At 44.1% G+C, this 23913-nt stretch overlaps 1 protein-coding gene and 1 pseudogene across 3 annotated transcripts; both read left to right on the top strand.

Annotated features, from left to right (window-relative positions):
• The first annotated feature begins 89 nt into the window (after nt 1-89).
• LOC123105677 (probable disease resistance protein At1g61300) lies at nt 90-11421 on the top strand. 3 transcript variants are annotated; one of them, XM_044527787.1, is made up of 12 exons: nt 90-379; nt 882-1069; nt 1146-1296; nt 1383-1487; nt 1738-1960; nt 2067-2205; nt 4761-4931; nt 5044-7641; nt 7739-7848; nt 10641-10828; nt 10904-11164; nt 11281-11421. In XM_044527787.1, exons 2-8 carry the CDS (start codon nt 908-910, stop codon nt 7594-7596), a joined length of 3504 nt encoding a protein of 1167 aa, XP_044383722.1. In that variant the 5' UTR covers nt 90-379; nt 882-907; the 3' UTR covers nt 7597-7641; nt 7739-7848; nt 10641-10828; nt 10904-11164; nt 11281-11421. The 3 variants fall into 3 exon arrangements, with proteins under 3 accessions (XP_044383722.1, XP_044383720.1, XP_044383721.1); XM_044527785.1 differs by lacking the exon at nt 4761-4931 and having other exon boundaries at nt 1146-1487; XM_044527786.1 differs by lacking the exons at nt 90-379; nt 882-1069; nt 1146-1296; ... (1 more) ...; nt 1738-1960; nt 2067-2205 and adding an exon at nt 3384-3909.
• Nucleotides 10667-22218, top strand: LOC123101723 (cysteine-rich receptor-like protein kinase 10; annotated as a pseudogene).
• The last annotated feature ends 1695 nt before the right edge of the window (nt 22219-23913 follow it).

Raw genomic sequence — 23913 nt, 5'->3', positions numbered from 1 at the left:
TTTTTGTTTTTTTTTCGATTCTACTGTTCATGCGGGAGCATATGAGCTCGGGTGCAGAATGGACTTTTCGCTCTCTCCCCCTCCTTTTCTGTTCTCAGGAACGAGATCCTGAGATCTGAAGAGCAAGCTGCAGCCGCTCGACTCACGCGATTCCTCCGACTAGCCGGCGACTAGGATCACCAATCCTCCCACCAGCCGACTAGCTGCCGTCTTCTTCCCACAGCTTCTTCCACTCTGCAGAAAGAAACATCTCTGCCTACCACTCCCTGAGGTTACCATCTGCAAATCTGTCTGCCGCCACCTCTCCCGCTCCTCTGATTAGTAGCGGCGATTTGGAGCGATTATCCCGAATCAACAATCTTGCAAAAGGCTTCTCCAGGTAATCATCACTAGTACTTTTTTTTCCCTTCCCCTTGAGAAGTTTTTTTTTTGTGAGTTACCCTTGAGAAGATAATCTCTTCTCCAGGTAATCACCACTAGTACTTGTTTTCTTTTTTCCCCTTGAGAAGATATTCTCCAGATATTTAACTGGCTGCTGCTATAGATCGGTAGTTTTGAGATTAACTACCTGCTTCCTAGTCCTTTTGGACATTCATCCAGCGCAGGCCAGTTGCATCATGCAGCTCTATGTTTGCTTCAAACTTATTGCAGTTACCTATGCCGTTAAGTGCGTGTTGGGTTTTGTGGAGGAGCTATGCTTGTGCTTGTGCTTGCTCTGTTTCGCAACATTTTTCCGGGCAACTGGGTTGTTGAATTTTTTTTCTACTCATAAAATCAGAAGATTGTTCTCTATTCCATAGCTATATCTTTTGTGATTACTTGAGCAACTGGGATGCTTGATCTACTGGGCCTCCCAAATAATGTGCTCGCTCTTGTTTCAGGGTACTCTCGCCTCACCTAACTGTTAATGGGTCGCCAAGCCAGTGCTGCAAGAAATGACCTCGAGCACATGCTATCTCACGAAAACGAACAACCAAAGGCCTTGCCATTATCACTTTTGGAAGATATTACAGATGGTTTCTCTGAGAACCGTCAAATTGGCAGCGGTGGGTTTGCGGTGGTTTATAAGGTAAGGCAACTCTTAACTGCCCTCGGTTAATCCGAAGACTGAAGTTGATGTTAACAGGGCATCTTGTGACTTATAGGGAATGCTTGAGAATGGGACCGTTGCTGTGAAGAAGCTGTTTGAAAGGCTTGATATTCCCGATAATAAATTCAACGAAGAGATTCGCTGTTTGATGAAGGTGAAGCACAAAAATATAGTACGGTTTCTGGGTTATTGTGCTAACGTACAAGGCGAAATGGTAGGCTACGATGGAGATTTTGTCATGGCAGATGTACGTCAATAGTACGGTTTCTGGGTTATTGTGCTAACGTACAAGGCGAAATGGTAGGCTACGATGGAGATTTTGTCATGGCAGATGTACGTCAAAGGTTGCTCTGCTTTGAGTACGTACCTAAAGGAAGTCTTGATGAGTATATCAAAGGTAAGATCATGTGGCCTGCAACTTTTGTTTCATTTTAATGAATATATATATATGAAAGGTAGGATCACGCGGCGTGCAACTTCAGTTTCCAATTTTAATGTATATATTAATGTTTATTTAGTTCTAGCAGCCGACAAATGTAGTGACACTTACGGTGTCATTATATCTAGTATTACAAAACTAAGCACTCCTGCCTTCAAATATGTCAAGTACTAAAACCACACTTTCTTCAATTATCCCTCCATTATAGATGCATCTTTTGGACTTGGCTGGATAAAGAGCTATCAGATAATAAAGGGAATTTGTGAGGGTTTACATTACCTTCACGAGAATCATATTGTTCACTTAGATCTCAAGCCCGCAAATATTCTACTGGATGACAATATGGTGCCGAAGATTACCGACTTTGGCCTATCAAGGTGCTTTGATGAAAAGCAAAGCCGAGCTATTACCAAAAATATGTCCGGAACGTGGTAAGTTGGCAAAGCCTCTTGAATTAATCTTTTTTTATCTCAGGCAGAAACTGCACTATTTTCCCTTTTTCCCTCCATTTATATGACTATACAAAATTTCGTGCAGGGGGTATATGCCACCAGAGTTCCATAATGGAGACATATGCATAATCACATACAAATCAGACATATATAGTCTTGGTGTCATAATTATGGAGATGCTGACAGGAAAAAAGTGGTATCCTGCATATCCTGATATTGATGATGTAAGAACAATATTCGCGGTTGTTCCATGATAAAGGCTAGAACTCTATTAAAAAAGGACAAACTTTTGATTTTAAAATAGCAGTATTTCGCTTTTACTTTGCATATAAGTGTTACATAGTATCATTCTTTAAAGTAGATGTAGTAAAGTATCTCTAGGAAGATATATATTTCTTCCTTTTTCTGAACGAAACATGAAAATGCTATTTATATGGTGCTAGATCTTACAAGGCTCCACGAAGTCATATCTAAATTCATTAACGCCACCTTTTTTGTGCACATGGGGAAGACGTCAGAGAAGATAGGCATGACAAAGAGCACATATCTACAATTGACACGGTATCCAGGAGGAGAGTAAGATACGCGATAAAATTATATTAGAGAGAGCATTAATGTTCCAAATACCTATTAATGGATCAAAGAAAAAAATGAATATAATAGGATGATTTGTGGACCTAGTTAAATAGAACGGTTGTATGTTGGTTTTACACATCTATTTTCAAGATGCACAATATTGTAGCTATACTTTATTTTTACTGCTACATGTGTGGATGGTCTAGATTCTAGATGGAGTCATAAGTACAATCCCTTATTTTTTGGAGGAATTTTTTTGCTGCTCAATCCTGAATCAATATGGGTTTTACATTACTTTCATTTTTTAATGGATTGTAAAGTCATGATCAAATGACAATACTTCACAGACAGATTTGTTGGGCCATGGGAGTGCACAATGGTGGTGTAGTAGGACCTGAGTTGGTTACACTCTAGCATGGTGGGTTAGCTTAGGTGTAGAGTAAGATTGCTAGTTTTAGAATAGTGTCACATATACATACCTAGGCATAATGACCCTCTTTAAAGCAATATAATTATAGTAGAACATATTTCAAGAACCCATGCATATTTTACCATTATTTTAGTCTACTAGTAAATGCTAGAGTTATACCAATTTACTTTAGTCATACATATTATGGTTTCAACCAGAAAAGGTTACTTACGAACTGGTTGTTAAATGTTACTATTTATGGTTCCATATTATGGTTTCAACCAGAAAAGAGTACTATTTTAAATATGGAGCAGATGAGATGTTTTAGTGTATGAATGTATGCACATGGAGTTTCAGTAATAGTAGAAGAGCTGAAGATACGCTCCACCTCCTGCGGCGCTCCCGCGAGCGACCGGGGGGGGGGGGGGGGGGGGGGGGACCCTAGCCGCCTCCCCTCCTTGCCGCCGTCGGCGGTGGCGGGCCTCTTCATCCTTTCGCCCGGCGGCGGCGGGCGTTGTGTCGTGCTGACGAGGGGCGCGGCGACGCAACGGTGAGATCGCGAGCACGTGGCGGCGGCGTGGTGGGCTTCGCGGGCGTGCACGCTTCCTGGGCTGGGGTGGCGGCTGGGTCTGGCGCGGCCAGATCTGCGGCTCGCCGGCTTTGGACGGCGCGGGGCTCTCGCCGGCGGGGACACGGTGCATCTGTTATGGCTCGCGCGGCTGCCGGTGGCCGGTGTGCAAGGCCCGGCTTGGCGCCTCGTGTGGTCATCTCCAAGACGGATCTGTCCGTCCGCGCTCCTCCTCGTCGGCCAGATGTCCGGCCGGCTCCTCGCATGTTTGACTTGGAGGTCGTGGTGGGGCGTTGCAGGGGCAATGTGAGGAGGCTGGCTGGAGGGATTGGTGGTCTGCCCACCCGTCACCGGCGCGGGGGTGTGCCGGTCGAGGTCTCGCACCGCTCCGCCCCCTCTTCTTTTCCCTGGCCTAGTTGCCTTCGGTTTCATCTGTCGAGGAGTTGGCGGCTCCAACGATGGTAGGGGTCTGCTGCTGGTGGTGATTCGTTCCTTTGGGCGGTCGTTGGGGGTGTCGGGTGGCAGGGCGGCGGCTCTGCGGTGGGAGCTTCCGTGTTCGTGAGCGGAGCTCGCAGCTCGGGTGTGGACTGGCGACCTTGGTCGCGTGGGCGGCGGGGTGGCTCGGGCTCGGCGACCCGTGGTGATCGGAGATGGAGAGGTATACCGGGGTGAAATCCTTGTCTGACCGCTGTCAGACCGACGGTGGCGTCGTCCGGGGGCGTCGTCTCCTTCCTGTAGGCTCCGTCGCGGTCTCTCCTAATTCTCTATGGCGCTCCGAATGAAAATCTTGATCTTCGGATCGGGTGGTGTCGGCGCTCCGGTGTCGTGCCCTTCCTGAAGACACTACCTTGGAGCTTGCGGTACCCGTCGGCGGTCAGCTATGTTCTTCACGGTGGCCTGTTCTTGGTGGAGGGCTCCGTCATCTTCGTAGTGATGCTTGTTGTACATCCGTTGTTTGCTTCGAGTTGGCTTAGCTGATCTCCGGCACCTTTGTATCTTGCTTTGTGTGTGTGTGTGTGTGTGTGTGTGTGTGTGTGTGTGTGTGTGTGTGTTTGGGTGCTGTGTTGTATGGTTCGGTTGTATGAGGGTCGATGCTTTATATATAAAGCGGGGCAAAAGCCTTTTTGGGTAACGTATGCACATACATAATGGGTCACTATACGTGGGTGTAGAATTGCCATTCTTTCTTTGCATATCTAACACACTTAAGTTTCCTATCTCAATAGGTACTTGAAAGTTGGAGGAATAAGTTAGGGAACTCTCAACGGAGCATACAGTTGAAACAGATACGGTTATGCACCGAGATAGGGATAGAGTGCATTGATGTTAACAGAGCAAACAGACCAGATACATCACACATAATCAATAGGCTTGGTGAAACAGAAAATAAATGCATGGTAATTGGCATGAGTTGTTCAATATTTGCACCTGTGACTTTATTCGTGGTATGTATAACTAAATTTAATGCCTATTTCGAGTATTTTACATGTGTAAACTTTTGCCTTGAAGGAAAATCTAGAGGATGCCACCAACAACTTGTTTCTGAGGAGGAAAAATGTTCATCTTATGAATGATAGTACCAAGAAGAATATCATCGTTGGGCAGGGGATAGCTACGAATCTTCATGCGGCCCAAGAATGTCTCAATGATAATCTTCATATTGTTGAAGTCGAGTCGGGTCCATCTATGTCTGCTGATGATTGTAACATTCAAGAGGCCAACAAATGTCTGTGTGATAATCTTCATACTGTTGTAGCCGAGTATGCTCCATCTATTTCTACCGAGGATCGTAACCTTCAAGAGGCACTTCAATTCATTAAGGTTGATCCCGTGGGAGTAATTGGAATATGGGGTCCAGGTGGAGTGGGGAAAACACACCTTTTGAACAATATCAAGAACTCGCTTGATGGAGACTTGACCTTTAACTATGTTGTACAAGTGACGGCTTCAAGGGGGTGTTCGGTGGAAAAGATCCGAACTGACATTGCACGCCAACTCGATCTGAAGTATGATGGTAATGTGCAATCTCAATGTCATGCCATCTTTGATTTCCTGAAGAAGAGAAGCTTTCTTATACTATTGGATGACCTTTGGGACCAAATAGATCTGCAGGCAGTTGGCATACCATATCCCCTGGGAAGTATAGACCAAATCAGGAGAAAAGTGGTGCTCACAACAAGATCAAGAAAAGTTTGTGGTCAAATGGAGGTGAGAAAAGAGCTTAAAGTAGCTTGTCTCCAAGAGGAGGAGGCATGGCAACTATTTCAAGATAAGGTTGGCCATGAAACTCTTTCTTATAGTCCTCGCGTTGATGCTCTCGCAAGAGAACTTGTGATGGAAATGAAGGGCCTGCCATTAGCTTTGATAACTATTGGAAAGGCAATGTATGCGAAATTTGATATGGCTGAGTGGGAATATGCCATCCAATATATGAAACGGACATGTTGCGATAACGATGACCCCTTGGATATGGAAAGAGTTGTTTTCAGCCAGGTCAAGTTTAGTTTTGATAGTTTACGAAACAACACTTTGAGGGATTGTTTCTTGACTTGTGCACTATGGCCAGAGAATCAAAAGATTCCTAAAGTAGAGCTTGCTAAATGCTGGATTGGCTTAGGTCTAGTGTTTGAGTCAGACATACAATGTTCCTACACAAAAGCATATAGTTTGATGGGAGAGCTTTCAGCTTCATGTCTGTTAGATGGATGTGGAAAGTTGTATGATTTTGTTAAAATGCATGACGTGGTTCGTGACATGGCTTTATGGATCTCTTGTGGATGCAGTGAGAACAATGGCAAGTGGTTTGTTCGTGCAGGAGTTGGCCCGGATGAAAAATTTAGCATTCCTTGGAACCAAGTTCGATGCATCTCATTGGTCCAGAACCATTTGTTGGAATTTCCCCTGTGTGACTCGAATCCCCGTTACATGAGTATCTTATGTCTTGGAAATAATCAGTTGCATGAAAGCATAATAGCTGGAGAAATCAAGAAATTCGCTTCACTCACATATCTGGATTTGCGCTTTAACCGTCTGAGCCGAATACCTGAAGAATTATGTTCCTTGCCAAACTTGGAACACCTTGATTTGTCGGATAATCTTGATGTGGATGAAGTGCCTCACTGCTTTGGAAACCTCGTTAAGCTCAAGTTCCTGTACCTAGAATCGACTAGCATACAAAGGATACCGGAGAGGGTCATATCTAGCCTTAAAGCATTACAGCTAATAGACATCAGAACTGATTTTTTTAGTCCAGTTTCTCACGAACTTCTTTCTAGAATGCTTCGAGAGCTGGGCACCCTGCCCCACTTGAAAGCAGTTGGTATCATTGTGGAGTATAAAATACTACAATTAAGAGGAGGCGGTGACCTCCCCATCAGGTATTTAAATCTGCGGGGACTAGAGACACATGCACTCAACTTCTCTGATATTCTATCACATGACTTTGCACGAAGGACCTTGTATGAACTGCGAATTCAAATGTGCAAAATGAAGGAAATAATTTTAAGTCACGAGTTTGCACAACCAAGCTGCTGTTTTGGTACACTCAATCAGATCCTTTTGTTTCATTTGTCAGACTTGAGAGAGATAATTTGGATGGAAACATCTCCAACATCTCTATTTCCAAGGCTCACTTGTTTGACGGTGTTGTTTTGCGGAAAGCTAAATGACCTCTCTTGGGCGATGTATCTGCCTTGCCTCGAACAACTCATAATAGGTGGTTGTTCTTTGATGCAGCAAGCATTTATGAGGGATCATGGTGATAAAAATTGTAGCGAACAAAACAGCTCTAGTAAGACATTTCCCTGCCTCAAGTATCTGAGAATTTCGAGGTGTGTATCGCTGGTCAATATTGGCGATCCGGATGTGACATTCCCATCCCTAGAGCGGCTGGAACTTAATGATTGTCAAGAACTGAAGAGGCTTCCTTTCAGGACAAACAGCTTGCCACGAAAACTGCAGGTACTCGAGATTGATGTTGAATCATGGGAAAGGTTGGAATTGGAAGAAGGTGCCAAATCTTTCCTGCAACCCAGGCTTGAAATTGTGGAAGATGTACCATGAACAAGAATGGACAACTATATCATTGTCTCGTCTCAAAGTGTTACGGTGCATGTTCTTTACACACTGCCATCGAAAACGCATCTTTTAGCTCCTGAGTTGTATTCATGATTTCGTTTAACAATTCTTGATTCTTGATTGGCAGGAGTATGTACTCCTTCCGATTCATATTACTACAAAGTTGTACTAACTTTGTAAAAATTTAGCCGACTTGTCCGGAGGTGTTCTAATTTGTGTGCAATCTGATAAAACAAGGTATGTACTAAATGTCTCTGAATCTCTTGTTTGCAGCTAATGCATCCCTTTTACAGTCGATGTGTGCAAGCCATGATAGGTACTATACAGAATAATCCCAGTGGAGACTGTTCGGTCTTCTACTGCCTGAATTTTCAGGTCCAACAGTACAAATAGGATTGTCTCTTAAGTTTTAGTAACAGTCAAAATCTCTCTACAGAAACTGTTGTACATGTTTCACGAGGTACCTGACAGATATCCCGTCCCTGACTCTACTGGAGCACGACGGAGGCGAGGAACCTCAGGGCGGCGACGGCGCTGACGACGGAGCAGCACAGGTGGACGGGCACCTCCTGCCTCGCCTTGGCCTCCTTCCTGCCCCTCTTGGCCTCTTCCATTTCCTCTCTTGCTCTGCTGAAGGAATTTGGCTGTGGCTGAGTCTTTGTTGGGCACGGACAGGCTCTCTTGGGACTGAAGGAATGTAGTCCTTTGACAGAATTTTTTACAAGACCACCATGGTTTAATTGTGAGCACCGTGCGGCCTCCGACTGCCTGAATTTTCAGGCCCAACAGTACAAAAGAATAGGATTGTTCGCTTCAGTGTCAGTAGTCAAATCTCTGTACTTTTTTTGCTCCTCTGTTCTAGTGGGAAAACTGTTGTACGTTTCAGGAGCTACAGAACCACAGATATCTGACCCTAGCGTAGGACGACGGAGGCAAGGAAGCTGAGCACGGCGACGGCGGCTGACGGCGGAGCAGCACAGGTCGACGAGCACCTCCCGGGTCAAGCGGCAGCTCAGCATCCTCCCGCTCCGTTTCCGCGGTCGTTTCTTTTTGTGGCCTTCATTATTGACCAATCTCTACCTTGAAAGTTGAAAGGGAGCGTGCATCCACTCCACTCCAGCCACAAAAAAGGATGCCTCCCTTGCCTAGTGCAACTTGTTGAAAGCTCTCCGGCGGCTTCACTTCCTGGCGCCTTGCTCTCCTATCGCTGATTCTTCTGGCTGGGTTGCTTCTTATCACGACTGCCGCGCGATTGCCGCTTTGCTCTTCCACTACTGTCCGCGACTCCAGTACTCGTTTTGGTTTTACTTGCGCGATTCTGGAGAGGGGGCATAACTCGTTTGTGATCAAGCTCATCTTTCTTGAACTGATTTCTGGAAAGACAGGAGATCCACGGTGAGTACTTCTGATCTTATAATCTTTTTGTTGGCAGTCGAGTCGTTGTTGCTAGCCGTGATTTTCACCGACTCAAAAATCTAGCCAATGTTCTCAGGTTGATTACCACGGCTGCTTGTTCCTCATAGTTAAAGTGGCTTACAGATGCTCTTCTTGCATCATCGATAGCTGCGTGTTGGGTTCCTTTTGGACATTCATCCAAATGCATGCCTGATGCATCATGACAGCTCTATGTTTACTGTTTATTTGCTTCAAACTTATTGTACGTAGTTACCTATGCCATCAAGCGCGTGTTGAGTTTTGAGGAGGGGATATGTGTATGCTTGCTCTGTTTCATAACATTTCCCTGTTAGCTGACATTCCTGTTTTGCAACGTTTTCCCACTAAGCAGGGCCGGTCCTGAGATTTCTGGGGCTCCGGGGCGAGATTAGAATCCAGGGCCCTTAATATAAACATCAAAAGAAATTCAATATATGTATATGTGAATCCTTAGCAGTAAACATTTGAAATGCATCCAAAATCAAATAACGAATATTTTTGCCTTATAATTTTCTTTAAGATTCCTATATCCAAATTCGTTGGTTGATGATGCATGGTATCAATATCAATCTCATTCATATTTTATCTAAACGCATAAAGTTACCAAACGATTTAACCTCTCTTGGGAGACTTTACAAACCTCACATCACTTTTCCTCAATATATAGCTCTGTAAAAGATGCACATGTTATTTCCAGTAGGGCAATAACCACATAAGGTAGAATACCTCAGCTATTATCAACACACCCAGCACCTCCTTATACATGCCCTTGATAAAAAAAAGTTGTTCTTAAGCATTAGAACCATCTTCTAAGCCCTAGAGATAACATGGATAAGGAGTTAAGTTTCATTAACTATATGAGAAAACCATTGAACAGGAGATTCAGTAATTACATGATATCATCTGCAGATCCAAATTTGATCATGGAGATATAAGTTCAAATCTTCTACAGGGAATGCATCATCTAAATGCCTTTGAAATATGGCTTTTGCACCACCACTACAAAACCATAAAATTGATCATCTAGTAGAGTTAACAGAATATACCAGTTCATAAGGAATTCAGCGCAACTTAGTGGTAAATCCTTCTTAGACATCATCCCATGCTCCTAATTTTCTAACTGAACCGTAACATCACAGTTTCTAAGTTTTGAATGCCAAAAGAATCTCACTTATGGTGATTATATTTTCCCATGTTGGGAGCAAGGAGAGGCAGTGCTCTCAAAATAAGTACAAAACCACACAAGATTCAATAAAAAACGTGTGAAGCGATCCTTACCAAAGGCTGATTACAAGCCAACTGGCCCTGACAAGGGAACAAAGAATGTAGTAATTGAAAAAAAAATTCTCTATTCTATAGCTGTGTCTTAAAAAGAGGAGACCAGTTAGGACTACCCCTGGGCAGCATATTTTTTTTATAGGAGAAGCAACCTGAGCATCCGGCGAGCCCAAGTCTCAAACCTGGGAGAGCAGCTTGCACACCCGCACAACCTGCCAACAACAGAGCAACACTATGTTCATAGATGTGTCTTTTTCATGATTACTCGTGTCTTGTGACCTCCTAGTCCTAAATAACATGCTTGCTTTTGTTTCAAGGGTACTACTCGCCGGACGTAACTATAATGGGCCGCCAAGCTAGTGTTGCACGAAATGACCTCGAGCATATGCTATCTCATGAAAACGAGCTGCCAAAGGCCTGGCCATTATCACTTTTGGAAGACATTACGGATGGTTTCTCTAAGAACCATCAAATTGGCAGCGGTGGGTTTGCAGTGGTTTACAAGGTAACACAACTCTCAACTTCCCTGGGTTGATCTAATAACTCAAGTTGATGCTGACAAGGCATCTTGCACTTGCAGGGAATGCTTGAAAATGGGACTGTTGCTGTGAAGAAGTTGCTTGAAAGTCTTGATATTCCTGATAATAAATTCAATGAAGAAATTCATTGTTTGATGAGGGTAAAGCACAACAACATAGTCCGGTTTTTGGGATATTGTGCTAACATACAAGGCCAAATGGAAAACTACAATGGAGATTTTGTCATGGCAGATATACATCAAAGGTTGCTTTGCTTTGCTTTGAGTATGTACCTAAAGGAAGTCTTCATGAGTATATCAAAGGTATGATCATGTGGCCTGCCACTTTTGTTTCCATTTTTAATGAATACATTGAAGATTATTTAACTCAAGCAGCTCACGCATGTAGTATCACTTATCTTGTGGTATTTCATTTATAGATACATCTTCTAGACTTGACTGGATAAAGAGCTATCAGATAATAAAGGGTATTTGTGAGGGTTTACATTACCTTCACCAGAATTGCATTGTTCACTTAGATCTCAAGCCAGCAAACATTCTGTTGGATGACAACATGACACCAAAAATTGCTGACTTTGGTCTGTCAAGGTGCTTCGATGAAAAGCAAAGCCAAGTTATTACCGAAAATATGGCTGGAACATTGTAAGTTGGCAAAGCCTCTTGAATCATTTATGTCTTAAGCAGAAATTACACCCTTTTCCGTTTCCCTATTCGCTGACATGACTACAATTTTTTTGAAGGGGGTATATGGCACCAGAGTTTCATAGAGGAGACAAATGCACGATCACATACCAATCAGACATATATAGTCTTGGTGTCATAATTATAGAGATGCTGACAGGAAAGAAGTGGTATCCGGGATATCCTGATGTTGATAATGTAAGAACAATATCGACTGTTTCATGACAAAGGCTAGACACCCCCACCCCCCTCAAATAAGGATAAACACTATGCTTTTGAAATAAACATATTTTGCTTTTAACTTGCAATTTTTTAGGGCCTTACACAATATCATTCTTCGAAGCATATGTGGTAAAGTATCTCTAAGAAGATAACCTTTATTTCTACCTGTTTCAACGGAGAACGAAAGCGCAATTTATATGGTGCTAAGAACCCACATCTAAAATTTGTTTATGCCACCCTTTTTTGGTCTATACATGGCGAAGAGAGTAAGGGAAGATAGACAAGACAAAGAGTAACACTATATCTGATACAATATCCACAAGGATTAAGATATTCGATAATATTATATTAAAGAACACATTAAATCTTCTAAATGTGGTTAATAAATGACACAAAAAATGGAGGCAATAGGATTTTTTTAATATAGTTAGATAGAACAAATTTATGTCGGTTTTACATCTCTATGTTCAAGACGCGCAATATTGTAGTTGCACTTTCTTTATTTTGGTTTCTACACCGGGGGGGGGGGGGTGATTTAGATGTGGTTGAGTACAATCCCTTATTTTCTGGGGATATTTCTTGTTGCTTGAGCTTGAATTGATGTGGTCTACGAGTCCATGTATTTTGTTGGTTTGTATACACCTCACAGTTTCTTCTTTGTGGTTTTATAAGATGCTCTATTAAAAAATGTAAGAACTTACAGTTTAAAACAGTCAACTTGCACCAAACCAACCATGTCCAACTAGTAACCTGCCAAGCCAATTTCATCATTGGAATATGGCACGATTTTACTGCTATGAGAACATCTGTAACTTTGTATGTTCTAGCTTAAAATAAGGACGGGTAGGGATTTAATTTCTGATCTCATGCAGTTTGTTTATTTGCAAGGTGAACTATTGATGTGATTGTGAAGAATTAAAAATTCACTCCTTCATCATATGTATTAGTTAGATGCGAACTAAGACGTGGTCATGGTTACAAAAAGATATGGTTAATAATTTCTAAATGGAAAATGACAACAATTCTTGGGCATATTATTTTCTCTATGGGGTGGAAAGTGATGGTTTAGTAGGACGTGATGGGTTGGTGGGTTGGCTTGGGTGTAAAGTAAGATAACTCCTAGTTGTAGAATAACATCACATATACATACCTAGGCATAATGACACACTTTAAAGCCATAGCAACACAGTACTCCATATTTTACCATTATTTTAGTCATAAATTTTTCATACATATTATTATTTCAATTAAAAAGGTATCTTTTGAGGAATTGGTTGTTAAATGGTATTATTTTCTACACGAGACGTGCAGATGACTCTAAATCTTAATCTGGATACATATTGAAAGTGGGAGCAATTAGTTAGAGTAGCTCTGTGCAGAGCATTGTTGACATAAAAATTTGTAAAATACTTACGGATCTGAATATGGCAGACCCGTTGACTAAAATTCTCTCACAAGCAAAACATGATCACACCTCAGTACTCTTTGGGTGTTAATCACATAGCGATGTGAACTAGATTATTGACTCTAGTAAACCCTTTGGGTGTTGGTCACATGTCGATGTGAACTATGGGTGTTAATCACATGGTGATGTGAACTATTGATGTTAAATCACATGGCGATGTGAACTAGATTATTGACTCTAGTGCAAGTGGGAAACTGAAGGAAATATGCCCTAGAGGCAATAATAAAGTTATTATATATTTCCTTATATCATGATAAATGTTTATTATTCATGCTAGAATTGTATTAATCAGAAACATAATACATGTGTGAATACATAGACAAACAGAGTGTGACTAGTATGCCTCTACTTGACTAGCTCGTTGATTAAAGATGATTATGTTTCCTAACCATAGACATGAGTTGTCATTTGATTAACGAGATCACATCATTAGGAGAATGATGTGATTGACTTGACCCATTCCGTTAGCTTAGCACTTGATCGTTTAGTATGTTGCTATTGCTTTCTTCATGACTTATACATGTTCCTATGATGAGATTATGCAACTCCCGTTTACCGGAGGAACACTTTGTGTGCCACCAAACGTCACAACGTAACTGGGTGATTATAAAGGTGCTCTACAGGTGTCTCCGAAGGTACTTGTTGGGTTGGCGTATTTCGAGATTAGGATTTGTCACTCCGATTGTCGGAGAGGTATCTCTGGGCCCTCTCGGTAATGCACATCACTTAAGCCTTGCAAGCATTGCAACTAATGAGTTAGTTGCAGGATGATGTATTACGGAACGAGTAAAGAGACTTGCCGGTAATAAGATTGAACTAGGTATTGAGATACCGACGATCGAATCTCGGCAAGTAACATACCGATGACAAAGGGAACAACATATGTTGTTATGCGGTCTGACCGATAAAGATCTTCGTAGAATATGTGGGAGCCAATATGAGCATCCATGTTCCGCTATTGGTTATTGATCGGAGACGTGTCTCGGTCATGTCTACATTGTTCTCGAACCCGTAGGGTCCGCACGCTTAAGGTTTCGATGACAGTTATATTATGAGTTTATGAGTTTTGATGTATCGAAGGAGTTCGGAGTCCCGGATGAGATCGGGGACATGACGAGGAGTCTCGAAATGGTCGAGACGTAAAGATCGATATATTGGACGACTATATTCGGACATCGGAAAGGTTCCGATTGATTCGGGTATTTTTCGGAGTACCGGAGAGTTACGGGAATACGTATTGGGCCTTATTAGGCCATACGGGAAAGAAGGAAAAGGGCCTCAAGGGTGGCCGCACCCCTCCCCTTGATCTGGTCCGAATTGGACTAGGGAAGGGGGGCGCCCCCTTCCTTCCTTCTCCTTTTCCCTTCCTCTTTTCCTATTCCATATGGGAGGTGGAATCCTACTAGGACTAGGGAGTCCTAGTAGGACTCCACACTTGGCGCACCTCCTCCTAGGGCCGGCCTCCTCCTCCCTTGCTCCTTTATATACGGGTGCAAGGGGGCATCCCAAAGACACAACAATTGATCATTGATCTCTTAGCCGTGTGCGGTGCCCCCTTCCACCATAATCCTCGATAATATTGTAGCGGTGCTTAGGCGAAGCCCTGCGACGGTAGAACATCAAGATCGTCACCACGCCGTCGTGCTGACGGAACTCTTCCCCGACATTCTGCTGGATCGGAGTCCGGGGATCGTCATCGAGCTGAACGTGTGCTAGAACTCGGAGGTGCCGTAGTTTCGGTGCTTGATCGGTCGGACCGTGAAGACGTACGACTACATCAACCGCGTTGTGCTAACGCTTCCGCTTTCAGTCTACGAGGGTACGTAGACAACACTCTCCTCTCTCGTTGCTATGCATCACCATGATCTTGCGTGTGCGTAGGATTTTTTTTAAATTACTACGTTTCCCAACAGAACCATCCTCTCTTATTTCTCCTACCGCCTCCGTATTACACACTCCCAACAACTCACCAACCCCTTCTCCTATCCCTACCCCGCCACCACCACCTCCTATACACCGCACTCGTCGCACGATGGTAAGCTACCCGGTCCCATCGATCGTCTTAATCTTTCGGTCATAGTTGGCTCCCCTCTTCCACATAATTATCTTGTTGCTCTTCGTGATCCTTCATGGCGTCAAGCCATGCAAGACAAATATGATGCTCTCATGACAAATGGCACTTGGACTCTTGTTCCTCCCCCTTTGGGTGCTAACATTGTTAATGGAAATGAATATTTCGCCACAAATATAACTCCAATGGGTCTCTTGCTTGTCATAAGGCTCGTTGGGTAGTGTGCGGATTTACACAACAAGCCGACATCGACTACGACGAAACCTTCAGCCCTGTTGTCAAACCTTCCACCATACGTGTTGTTCTTTCTCTCGCGCTTTCTAAATCTTGGCCAATTCATCAACTAGATGTAAAAAATGCTTTCTTGCATGGAAATCTCAATGAAGAAGTCTATAGTCAGCAACCATCTGGATTTATCGATGCTCTCTTCCCTACACATGTCCGTCGTCTCCAAAAATCTCTCTATGGTCTCAAACAGGCTCCACACGCATGGTGTTGGGGAACGTTGCAGAAAACAAAAATTTTCCTACGGTTTCACCAAGATCCATCTAGGAGTTCATCTAGCAAAGAGTGATTAGATGCATCTACGTACCTTGTAGATAGCGAGCGGAAGCGTTCAAGGAACGGGGATGATGTAGTCGAACACGACGTGATTCAAATCACCGATGATCTTAGCACCGAACGGACGGTGCCTCCGCGTTCAACACACGTACGGAACGGATGACGTCTCCTCCTTTCTTGATCCAGCAAGGGGGAAGGAGAGGTTGAGGGAGATGGCACCAGCAGCAGCACGACGGCGTGGTGTTGATGGAGCTGCAGTACTCCGGCAGGGCTACGCCAAGCACTATGGAGGAGGAGGAGGTGTTGGAGAGGGAGAAGGAGGCAACCAAAGGCCTGGGGTGTCTTTGCTCCTCCTTTTCCCCACTATATATAGGGCCAAGGGAGAGGGGGAGGCGCAGCCCTTGCCCCTTCCTCCAAGGAAGGGTGCGGCCAAGGGGGGGAGGAGTCCATCCTCCCCAAGGCACCTCGGAGGTGCCTTCCCCTTTTAGGACTCTCCCCTTTTTTTCTTCTCTTGGCGCATGGGCCTCTTGGGGCTGGTGCCCTTGGCCCATGTAGGCCAAGGCGCACCCCCTACAGCCCATGTGGCCCCCCGGGACAGGTGGACCCACCCGGTGGACCCCCGGGACCCTTCCGGTGGTCCCGGTACAATACCGATAACCCCGAAACTTGTCCCGACGCCCGAAACAGGACTTCCCATATATAAATCTTTACCTCCGGACCATTCCGGAACTCCTCGTGACGTCCAGGATCTCATCCGGGACTCCGTACAACATTCGGGTTATTGCATATACATATCCCTACAACCCTAGCGTCACTGAACCTTAAGTGTGTAGACCCTACGGGTTCGGGAGACATGTAGACATGACCGAGATCGCTCTCCGGTCAATAACCAACAGCGGGATCTGGATACCCATGTTGGCTCCCACATGCTCCACGATGATCTCATCGGATGAACCACGATGTCGAGGATTTAATCAACCCTGTATGCAATTCCCTTTGTCAATCGGTATGTTACTTGCCCGAGACTCGATCGTCGGTATCCCAATACCTTGTTCAATCTCGTTACCGGCAAGTCACTTTACTCGTACCGCAATGCATGATCCCGTGACCAGACACTTGGTCACTCTGAGCTCATAATGATGATGCATTACCGAGTGGGCCCAGTGATACCTCTCCGTTATCCGGAGTGACAAATCCCAGTCTCGATCCGCATAAAATAATAGATACTTTCGGAGATACCTGTAATGCACCTTTATAGTCACCCAGTTACGTTGTGACGTTTGATACACCCAAAGCACTTCTACGGTATCCAAGAGTTACACGCTCTCATGGTCAAAGGAAGAGATACTTGACATTGGCAAAGCTCTAGCAAACGAACTACACGATCTTTGTACTATGCTTAGGATTGGGTCTTGTCCATCACATCATTCTCCTAATGATGTGATCCCGTTATCAATGACATCCAATGTCCATAGCTAGGAAATCATGACTATCTGTTGATCAACGAGCTAGTCAACTAGAGGCTTACTAGGGACATATTATGGTCTATGTATTCACACGTGTATTACGATTTCCGGATAATACAGTTATAGCATGAATAAAGACAATTATCATGAACAAAGAAATATAATAATAATGCTTTTATTATTGCCTCTAGGGCATATTTCCAACACATGGTTCCAACGTTTTGCCACCTATGCTCGTTTCATTGGATTTATTGAATCTAAGTCCGATGCATCTCTTTTTGTCTTACATCATGGCACAACCACTGCCTATCTTCTCCTTTATGTAGATGATATTATTCTTACTGCTTCTTCTCAAACCACTCTTCATCAAATAATTGTTCAACTTAGCCGTGAATTCTCCATGAAAGATCTTGGTCCTCTTCATCATTTTTTTGGCATCTCCGTCACCCGCACTCCATCCACTATTCATTTATCTCAACGTCAGTACATCATCGATATTCTCCGTCGTGCCGGCATGATTGACTGTAATCCTTCTCCAACACCTATAGACACCAAATCCAAACTTTCTGCTTCTGCCGGTGCACCGGTCTCTGATCCTTCTCAGTACCGTAGTCTTGCTGGGGCACTCCAGTATATCACTCTTACCCGACCAGAAATTTCATATGCCGTCCATCAAGTATGTCTTCACATGCATGATCCTCGAGAACCACATCTTCTTCTAATCAAACGTATTCTTTGTTATCTTAAAGGAACACTTGATCTTGGTCTCATTCTTCATTCCTCCTCTTCACACACTCTTGTTGCCTATTCGAATACTGATTGGGGTGGATGCCCGGATACTCGCCGCTCTACATCCGGTTTCTGTGTATTTTTGGGAGACAATCTAGTCTCATGGTCTTCTCGCCGACAGCCGATAGTTTCTCGCAGCAGTGCCGAAGCTGAATATCGAGCAGTTGCTACAGCCGTAGCCGAGACTTGTTGGTTGCGTCATTTGTTACTTGAGCTAAATTGCCCGCTTGACAGTGCCACCGTCGTCTACTGTGACAACATATCTGCAGTATACATGTCTGCAAACCCAGTGCAACATCGTCGTACTAAACACATTGAGCTGGATATAAATTTTGTTTGCGAGAAAGTTGCTATTGGAGCCCTGCGCGTACTACATGTTCCATCTTCATCACAGTTTGCGGACATATTTACTAAAGGATCACCGAACCCATTGTTCCTCGAGTTTCGGTCCAGTCTTCACATCGGCGACGGCATGTCTCCACGTTCAGACTGCGGGGGCGTGTTAGATGATTCTACGTATCCCCAACCGGATCGACCACGTGTTGTAATTGATCATGTATAGTTGGTTACCATATACGGTTAAAACCGACGTGATGAACTTGCGATACAAGTTTTGTAACCCTGTATATGTACCAATCAATGAGATCAATCGAGGCGTGCACTTTAGCAGCCGGATCATATTGCATTACACAAATGTGTGAAGCGCTCTGGCTACTGAAGCCTGAAGCCATGTCTTTGCTGGGCACAGTGCCACTCAGTTTCACAATTTGAGCTAGTATCGGCCTAGTGGTATTTTCACTATGCTTTGAGACCTGGCATAACTGTACTTACTTTGAGAAGGATACCTTTCCCCGGTGACTATTTTGACAGAATTTTTTAGACGACCACCATGGTTTTAATTGTGAGCACTGTGCGACCTTCAACTGCCTGAATTTTCAGGCCCAACGGTACAAAAAGAAAAAGGATTGTTCGCTTCACTGTCAGTAGTCAAATCTCTGTACTTTTTTGGCTCCTCTGTTCTAGTGGGAAAACTGTTGTACGTACATGTTTCACGAGGTACACAGATATCCGGCAGGTCCTTGACTCTACTAGCGTAGCACGACGGAGGCGAGGAAGCTGAGCAGGGCGACGGCGCTGACGGCGGAGCAGCACAGGTCCACCACCACCTCCCGCCTCGCCTTGGACTCCGCTGTTTTACTCTATTTTTTGGGGATCCGTTAGAGTTGCCCTTATTCTTCTAATTACCTATGCCCTATGCCGTCAAGTGCGTGTTGAGTTTTCTGAAGGAGCTATGCTTGTGCTTGCTCTGTTTCACAACATTTTTTCCTGTTAACTGGGTTTTGTTATTTTGCAATGTTTATCCATTCAAGGAATAAGACTGTAGTTATTGATTTTTTTTGCAATGTTTATTTTGCAAAAAAAAATTGAACTAAAAAAAGTTATTGAATTTTTTTTTCTACTCATAAAATCAAAAGATTGTTCTCTATACCATAGCTAAATCTTTTGTGATTACTCGAGCAACTGGAGCGCTAGATCTTGTGGGCCTCCCAAATAATGTGCTTGCTCTTGTTTCAGGGTACTCTCGCCCCACGGAACTGCTAATGAGTCGCCAAGCCAGTGCTGCACGGAATGACCTTGAGCACATGCTATCTCATGAAAACGAACAGCCAAAGGCCTTGCAATTATCACTTTTGGAAGATATCACAGATGGTTTCTTTGAGAACCGTCAAATTGGCAGCGGTGGGTTTGCGGTGGTTTATAAGGTAAGGCAACTCTCAACTGCCCTCAGTTGATCCAAAAACTGAAGTTCATGCTGAAAGGCATCTTGTGACTTGTAGGGAGAGCTTGAGAATGGGATCGTTGCTATGAAGAAGCTGTTTGAAAGGCTTGATATTCCCCAAAATAAATTCAACGGAGAGATTCGCTGTTTGATGAAGGTGAAGCACAAAATTATAGTATGTTTTTTGGGATATTGTGCAAACATGTAAGGCGAAACGGTAGGCTACGATGGAGATTTTGTCATGGCAGATGTACGTCAAAGGTTGCTCTGCTTTGAGTATGTACATAAAGGAAGTCTTGATGGGAACATCAAAGGTAAGATCATGTGGCCTGCAACTTTTGTTTCCATTTTATCTATCTAACATTACAAATCTGAGTAGGAGGCAACTGCACCGTGGCTTGGGACGCGGTATGCATGCCCAAATGGGCAGGTGGATTGGGGATCCCAAACCTAGAGTGGCTCAATAAGGCTTTGTGAGCAAGGTGGAGCTTGGTTGCAAAGGGCGGACAGAAGCAGGCCATGGTCCGAGTTCTACATCCTGCGGCGGAGGCTTTGGAATTGGTATGAGCAGCGGCTTACAATATGGTGGGCAATGGCAGATCTACGTACCCTCTTCTGGGAAAATAGATGGATCAATGGTTTGAGGATTCAGGAGATTGCACCGATGGTGCACGAATTGATACCGGATCGGACCAAGAGATCAAAGTTGGTTTCTGATGCGCTGCTAAATGACAGCTGGGCAGGCGACATCGGCCCCAACTTATCACTCCAAGCGCTTCAGGAGTTTTTGCGGCTGTGGCCGCTGGTCACTCAACTAACAGATGACGTCGAGGACGTGGTGACATGGTCGTGGGAAAAGAACGGCCAGTACTCGGCTAGATCAGCTTATGCGGCCAGATTCATGGGGCTTGTGGTCTCCTCGACATCGGCATTCACCTGGAAGTCGAGGGCACCCTTGCAGTGCCGTTTCTTCGCATGGCTAGCCCTCAAGAACGGATGCTGGACGTCCGATCGTTTGGCCCGCCGCGGACTACCACAACAAGACACATGCCCCCTATGCAACCAACATGAGGAAACTATCCAACATCTGCTTGTGAACTGTGTCTTTGCAAAGCAGGTCTGTCATTCGATGGGGGAGAATCATGGGCAGGCTAGAATTTGAACCCCCAGATGGTGAAGGCCTCGACGAATGGTGTTCTAGACAGGATCAAAGCCCAGTGCACCGCAAATTGACTCGGGTAAAATCCCTCCTTGGGATGTGGATGTTGTGGAAGCACCGGAATGACATCGTGTTCAACGGTGCCACACCGTCTCTACCTGCAATTTTGCTTAGAATTAGAGAGGAGGGAATTCTATGGGCGAAGACTGGCCTCATGAAAGGCAACACCTTTGCTTTTGAGGCGGATGACGGTAGGCCAGACACCTGAGGTGTAGTAGTAGCTAGTTCGTCCGGTGGTGTCGGATGACCCCGATATGTAATTATTGTTGTAACCGTGGATTTAGGAGGCTTCCCTTTTCTTCTTTAATGAATGATATGCACACTCGTGCGTATTCGAGAAAAAAAAGTATTTCAATCTTCATATATGTCAAATATGAAGATGGATCGGTGGAAGACGGCGGCGGCGATCTCTGAGAATGTGTCGGACCGGTGTGTGCCCCAGACCCAGTATGAGTCTTGGTTGGGGCCTTCGGCTTTACATGTTAGGATTTGGTGCGAGGTCTGTTTGATATTCGGCTCGGGCCGGGGGTCATCCTCCTTTTCCAAAAAAAATATGTCAAATATTAACACCTTACTTTCTCAATTCTCTCTCCTTTATAGATGCATCTTATGGACATGACTAGATAAAGACCTATGTGATAGTAAATGGTATCTGTGAAGGTTTACATTACCTTCACCAGAATCTTATTGTTCACTTGGATCTCAAGCCCCCAAATATTATGCTGGATGGCAATATGATGCCAAAAATTACTGACTTTGGGCTATCAAGGTGCTTCGATGAAAAGCAAAGCCGAGTTATTACCACAAATATGGCTGGCACATTGTAGGTTGGCAAAACCTCTTGAGTTATCCTTTTTGTTTTATTTAGAAATTGTTTCCTTTTTCTTTTTCTCATACGTTTATATGACTAAATTTTTATGCAGGGGATATATAGCACCAGAGTTTCATGGTGGAGACATATACACGATCACATACAAGTCAGACATATATAGTCTTGGTGTCATAATTATAGAGATGTTGATAGGAAAGAAGTGTTATCTAGCATATCCTGATGTTGATAATGTATGAACAATACTTGCGACTATTCCATGATAAATGCTAGACCTCCCTCAAAAAAAGATAAACACTAGGTTTCAATATGGCATATTTTGCTTTAACTTGGCATTTTTTAACTTGGCATATCGTTCTTCAAAGCATATGTAGTAAAGTATCTCTAGGAGGATAACCTTTTATTTCTCCTTGTTTCAGCTGAACATGAAATGGCAATTTACATGGAGCTAGATCTTACTAGGCTCCACGAAGCCATATCTAAAATTCATTAATGCCACCTTTTTTGGTCAACATGGTGTAGAGAGGAAGAAAAGATAGAGAGAGCAGAGAGTGACACTATATATCTACAATTGACATGGTATCGACAAACAGTAAGATAAATGATAAAAATATATTAGAGTACATGTACATCTTCCAAATGCGGATTAATGAATGACAGAAAAATGTAGGTAATTCGATGATTTGTATACCTAGTTAGATAGAACAGTTCCATATATGGATTTTACATATATATTTTCGTTACGTCCAATATTGCTTGCCATAAATAGAAGAGCGTGATGTGGTTTGGTGGTGTGGTAATGGCGGGGGTAGGGGGGGGGGGGAGGTGTGTAGGTTATTCGCTCCGCGAGTCGCCTCGCCTCCTCTCTCTCTCTCTCTCTCTCTCTGCGTGTCATCCGTTCATCTCCTAGCTGTTTTCAAATCAGCTCTTTTTTTACAGTAACTTAGGAGATCAGTTGTCGCTCATGCACGGTGCACCCAAGCTCTTGCAGTTCGGCCGACCGTCCATTCCGCAGCTGCGTGCACCCAAGCTCTCGCAGTAAATTCTAAAAAAAATAAAATAAATCTCGTTGTTTAGCGACTGACGCTACGGGCCATGAACAGGATATTCCAGGCTCAGGGACGACCGGTCAAGACCCAGCTCCGCTTCCACGATTGATCTTTTGTGGCCTCCATTACTGACTAATCTCTACCTTGAAAGGGACCGTGCATCCACTCCAGCCACAAAACAGACGCCTTCACTGGATATATTGCTGCTCATATCCTTCCTACTGCCACTTGTGGAAGCTCTCCCCTGCCGCTTTGCTCTTCTTCTTCTATCGCTGATTGCTTGCTTTGGGTTCTTCCACTACTGTCTGCAACTCCAGATCTCGTTCTAGTTCTACTTGCGTAATTCTGGAAAGGGGACATTGCTCGTTTGTGATCTTTTCTTGAAGCAGATATCTTGAAAGACAGGAGATTCACAGTAAGTACTTCTGTTCTTAAATTCTTTCTTTACCCGTGTTTAACGTTATCATCTGTTAGTTCTATAAATTTTTGTGTGTAAACATTGCTCCTTAACTAGTGTATGTCTATCGTTGGAAAGGTATCATCTCTGGGTGAGTGTTGGATGGGTCTGAAATCACCTCTCTCCCTCCTCTCTTCGCTGTTTACAGAAACGGTTTTTCTTGTCGCCCTAGTGCGGACATCTAAACTCCTCTTCACTAGGCAGCAAAAGCTTCTCCAGGTAATCACCCGCCAATACCGTCGGGAAGCGCTAAAATGGGTGACCCCAGATCTAGGAAAATCCAACCGGCAAGGCGTCCTCGGTGAACAGAGCCACGAACAGCGACAACCCATTGGAAGAACTGGGATGTGGAGGGCTCCAATGTCACTGGAGCCGCGATGCCACCTTCGTTGGCGAGTGCAACGACGACCAAACTCCGGGTGGTGGAGATGGTAGGTGTGGCGTTTGGAACTACATGAGGCGG

Source organism: Triticum aestivum, chromosome 5A (genome assembly GCF_018294505.1).
Source record: "Triticum aestivum cultivar Chinese Spring chromosome 5A, IWGSC CS RefSeq v2.1, whole genome shotgun sequence".
In the NCBI taxonomy this organism is placed as follows: Eukaryota; Viridiplantae; Streptophyta; class Magnoliopsida; order Poales; family Poaceae; genus Triticum; species Triticum aestivum.
Note: the sequence above shows the minus strand (reverse complement) of the source record. Positions and strands in the feature narration are given on the sequence as shown.

Excerpts from the sequence above, each read along its gene's own strand:
- LOC123105677 (XM_044527787.1), top strand. The coding sequence starts at position 908 with ATGGGTCGCCAAGCCAGTGCTGCAAGAAATGACCTCGAGCACATGCTA. Across the intron at positions 1,070-1,145 it reads GGTTTGCGGTGGTTTATAAG|GGAATGCTTGAGAATGGGAC; the intron begins GTAAGGCAACTC and ends TGTGACTTATAG. Across the intron at positions 1,488-1,737 it reads TCTTGATGAGTATATCAAAG|ATGCATCTTTTGGACTTGGC; the intron begins GTAAGATCATGT and ends CCTCCATTATAG.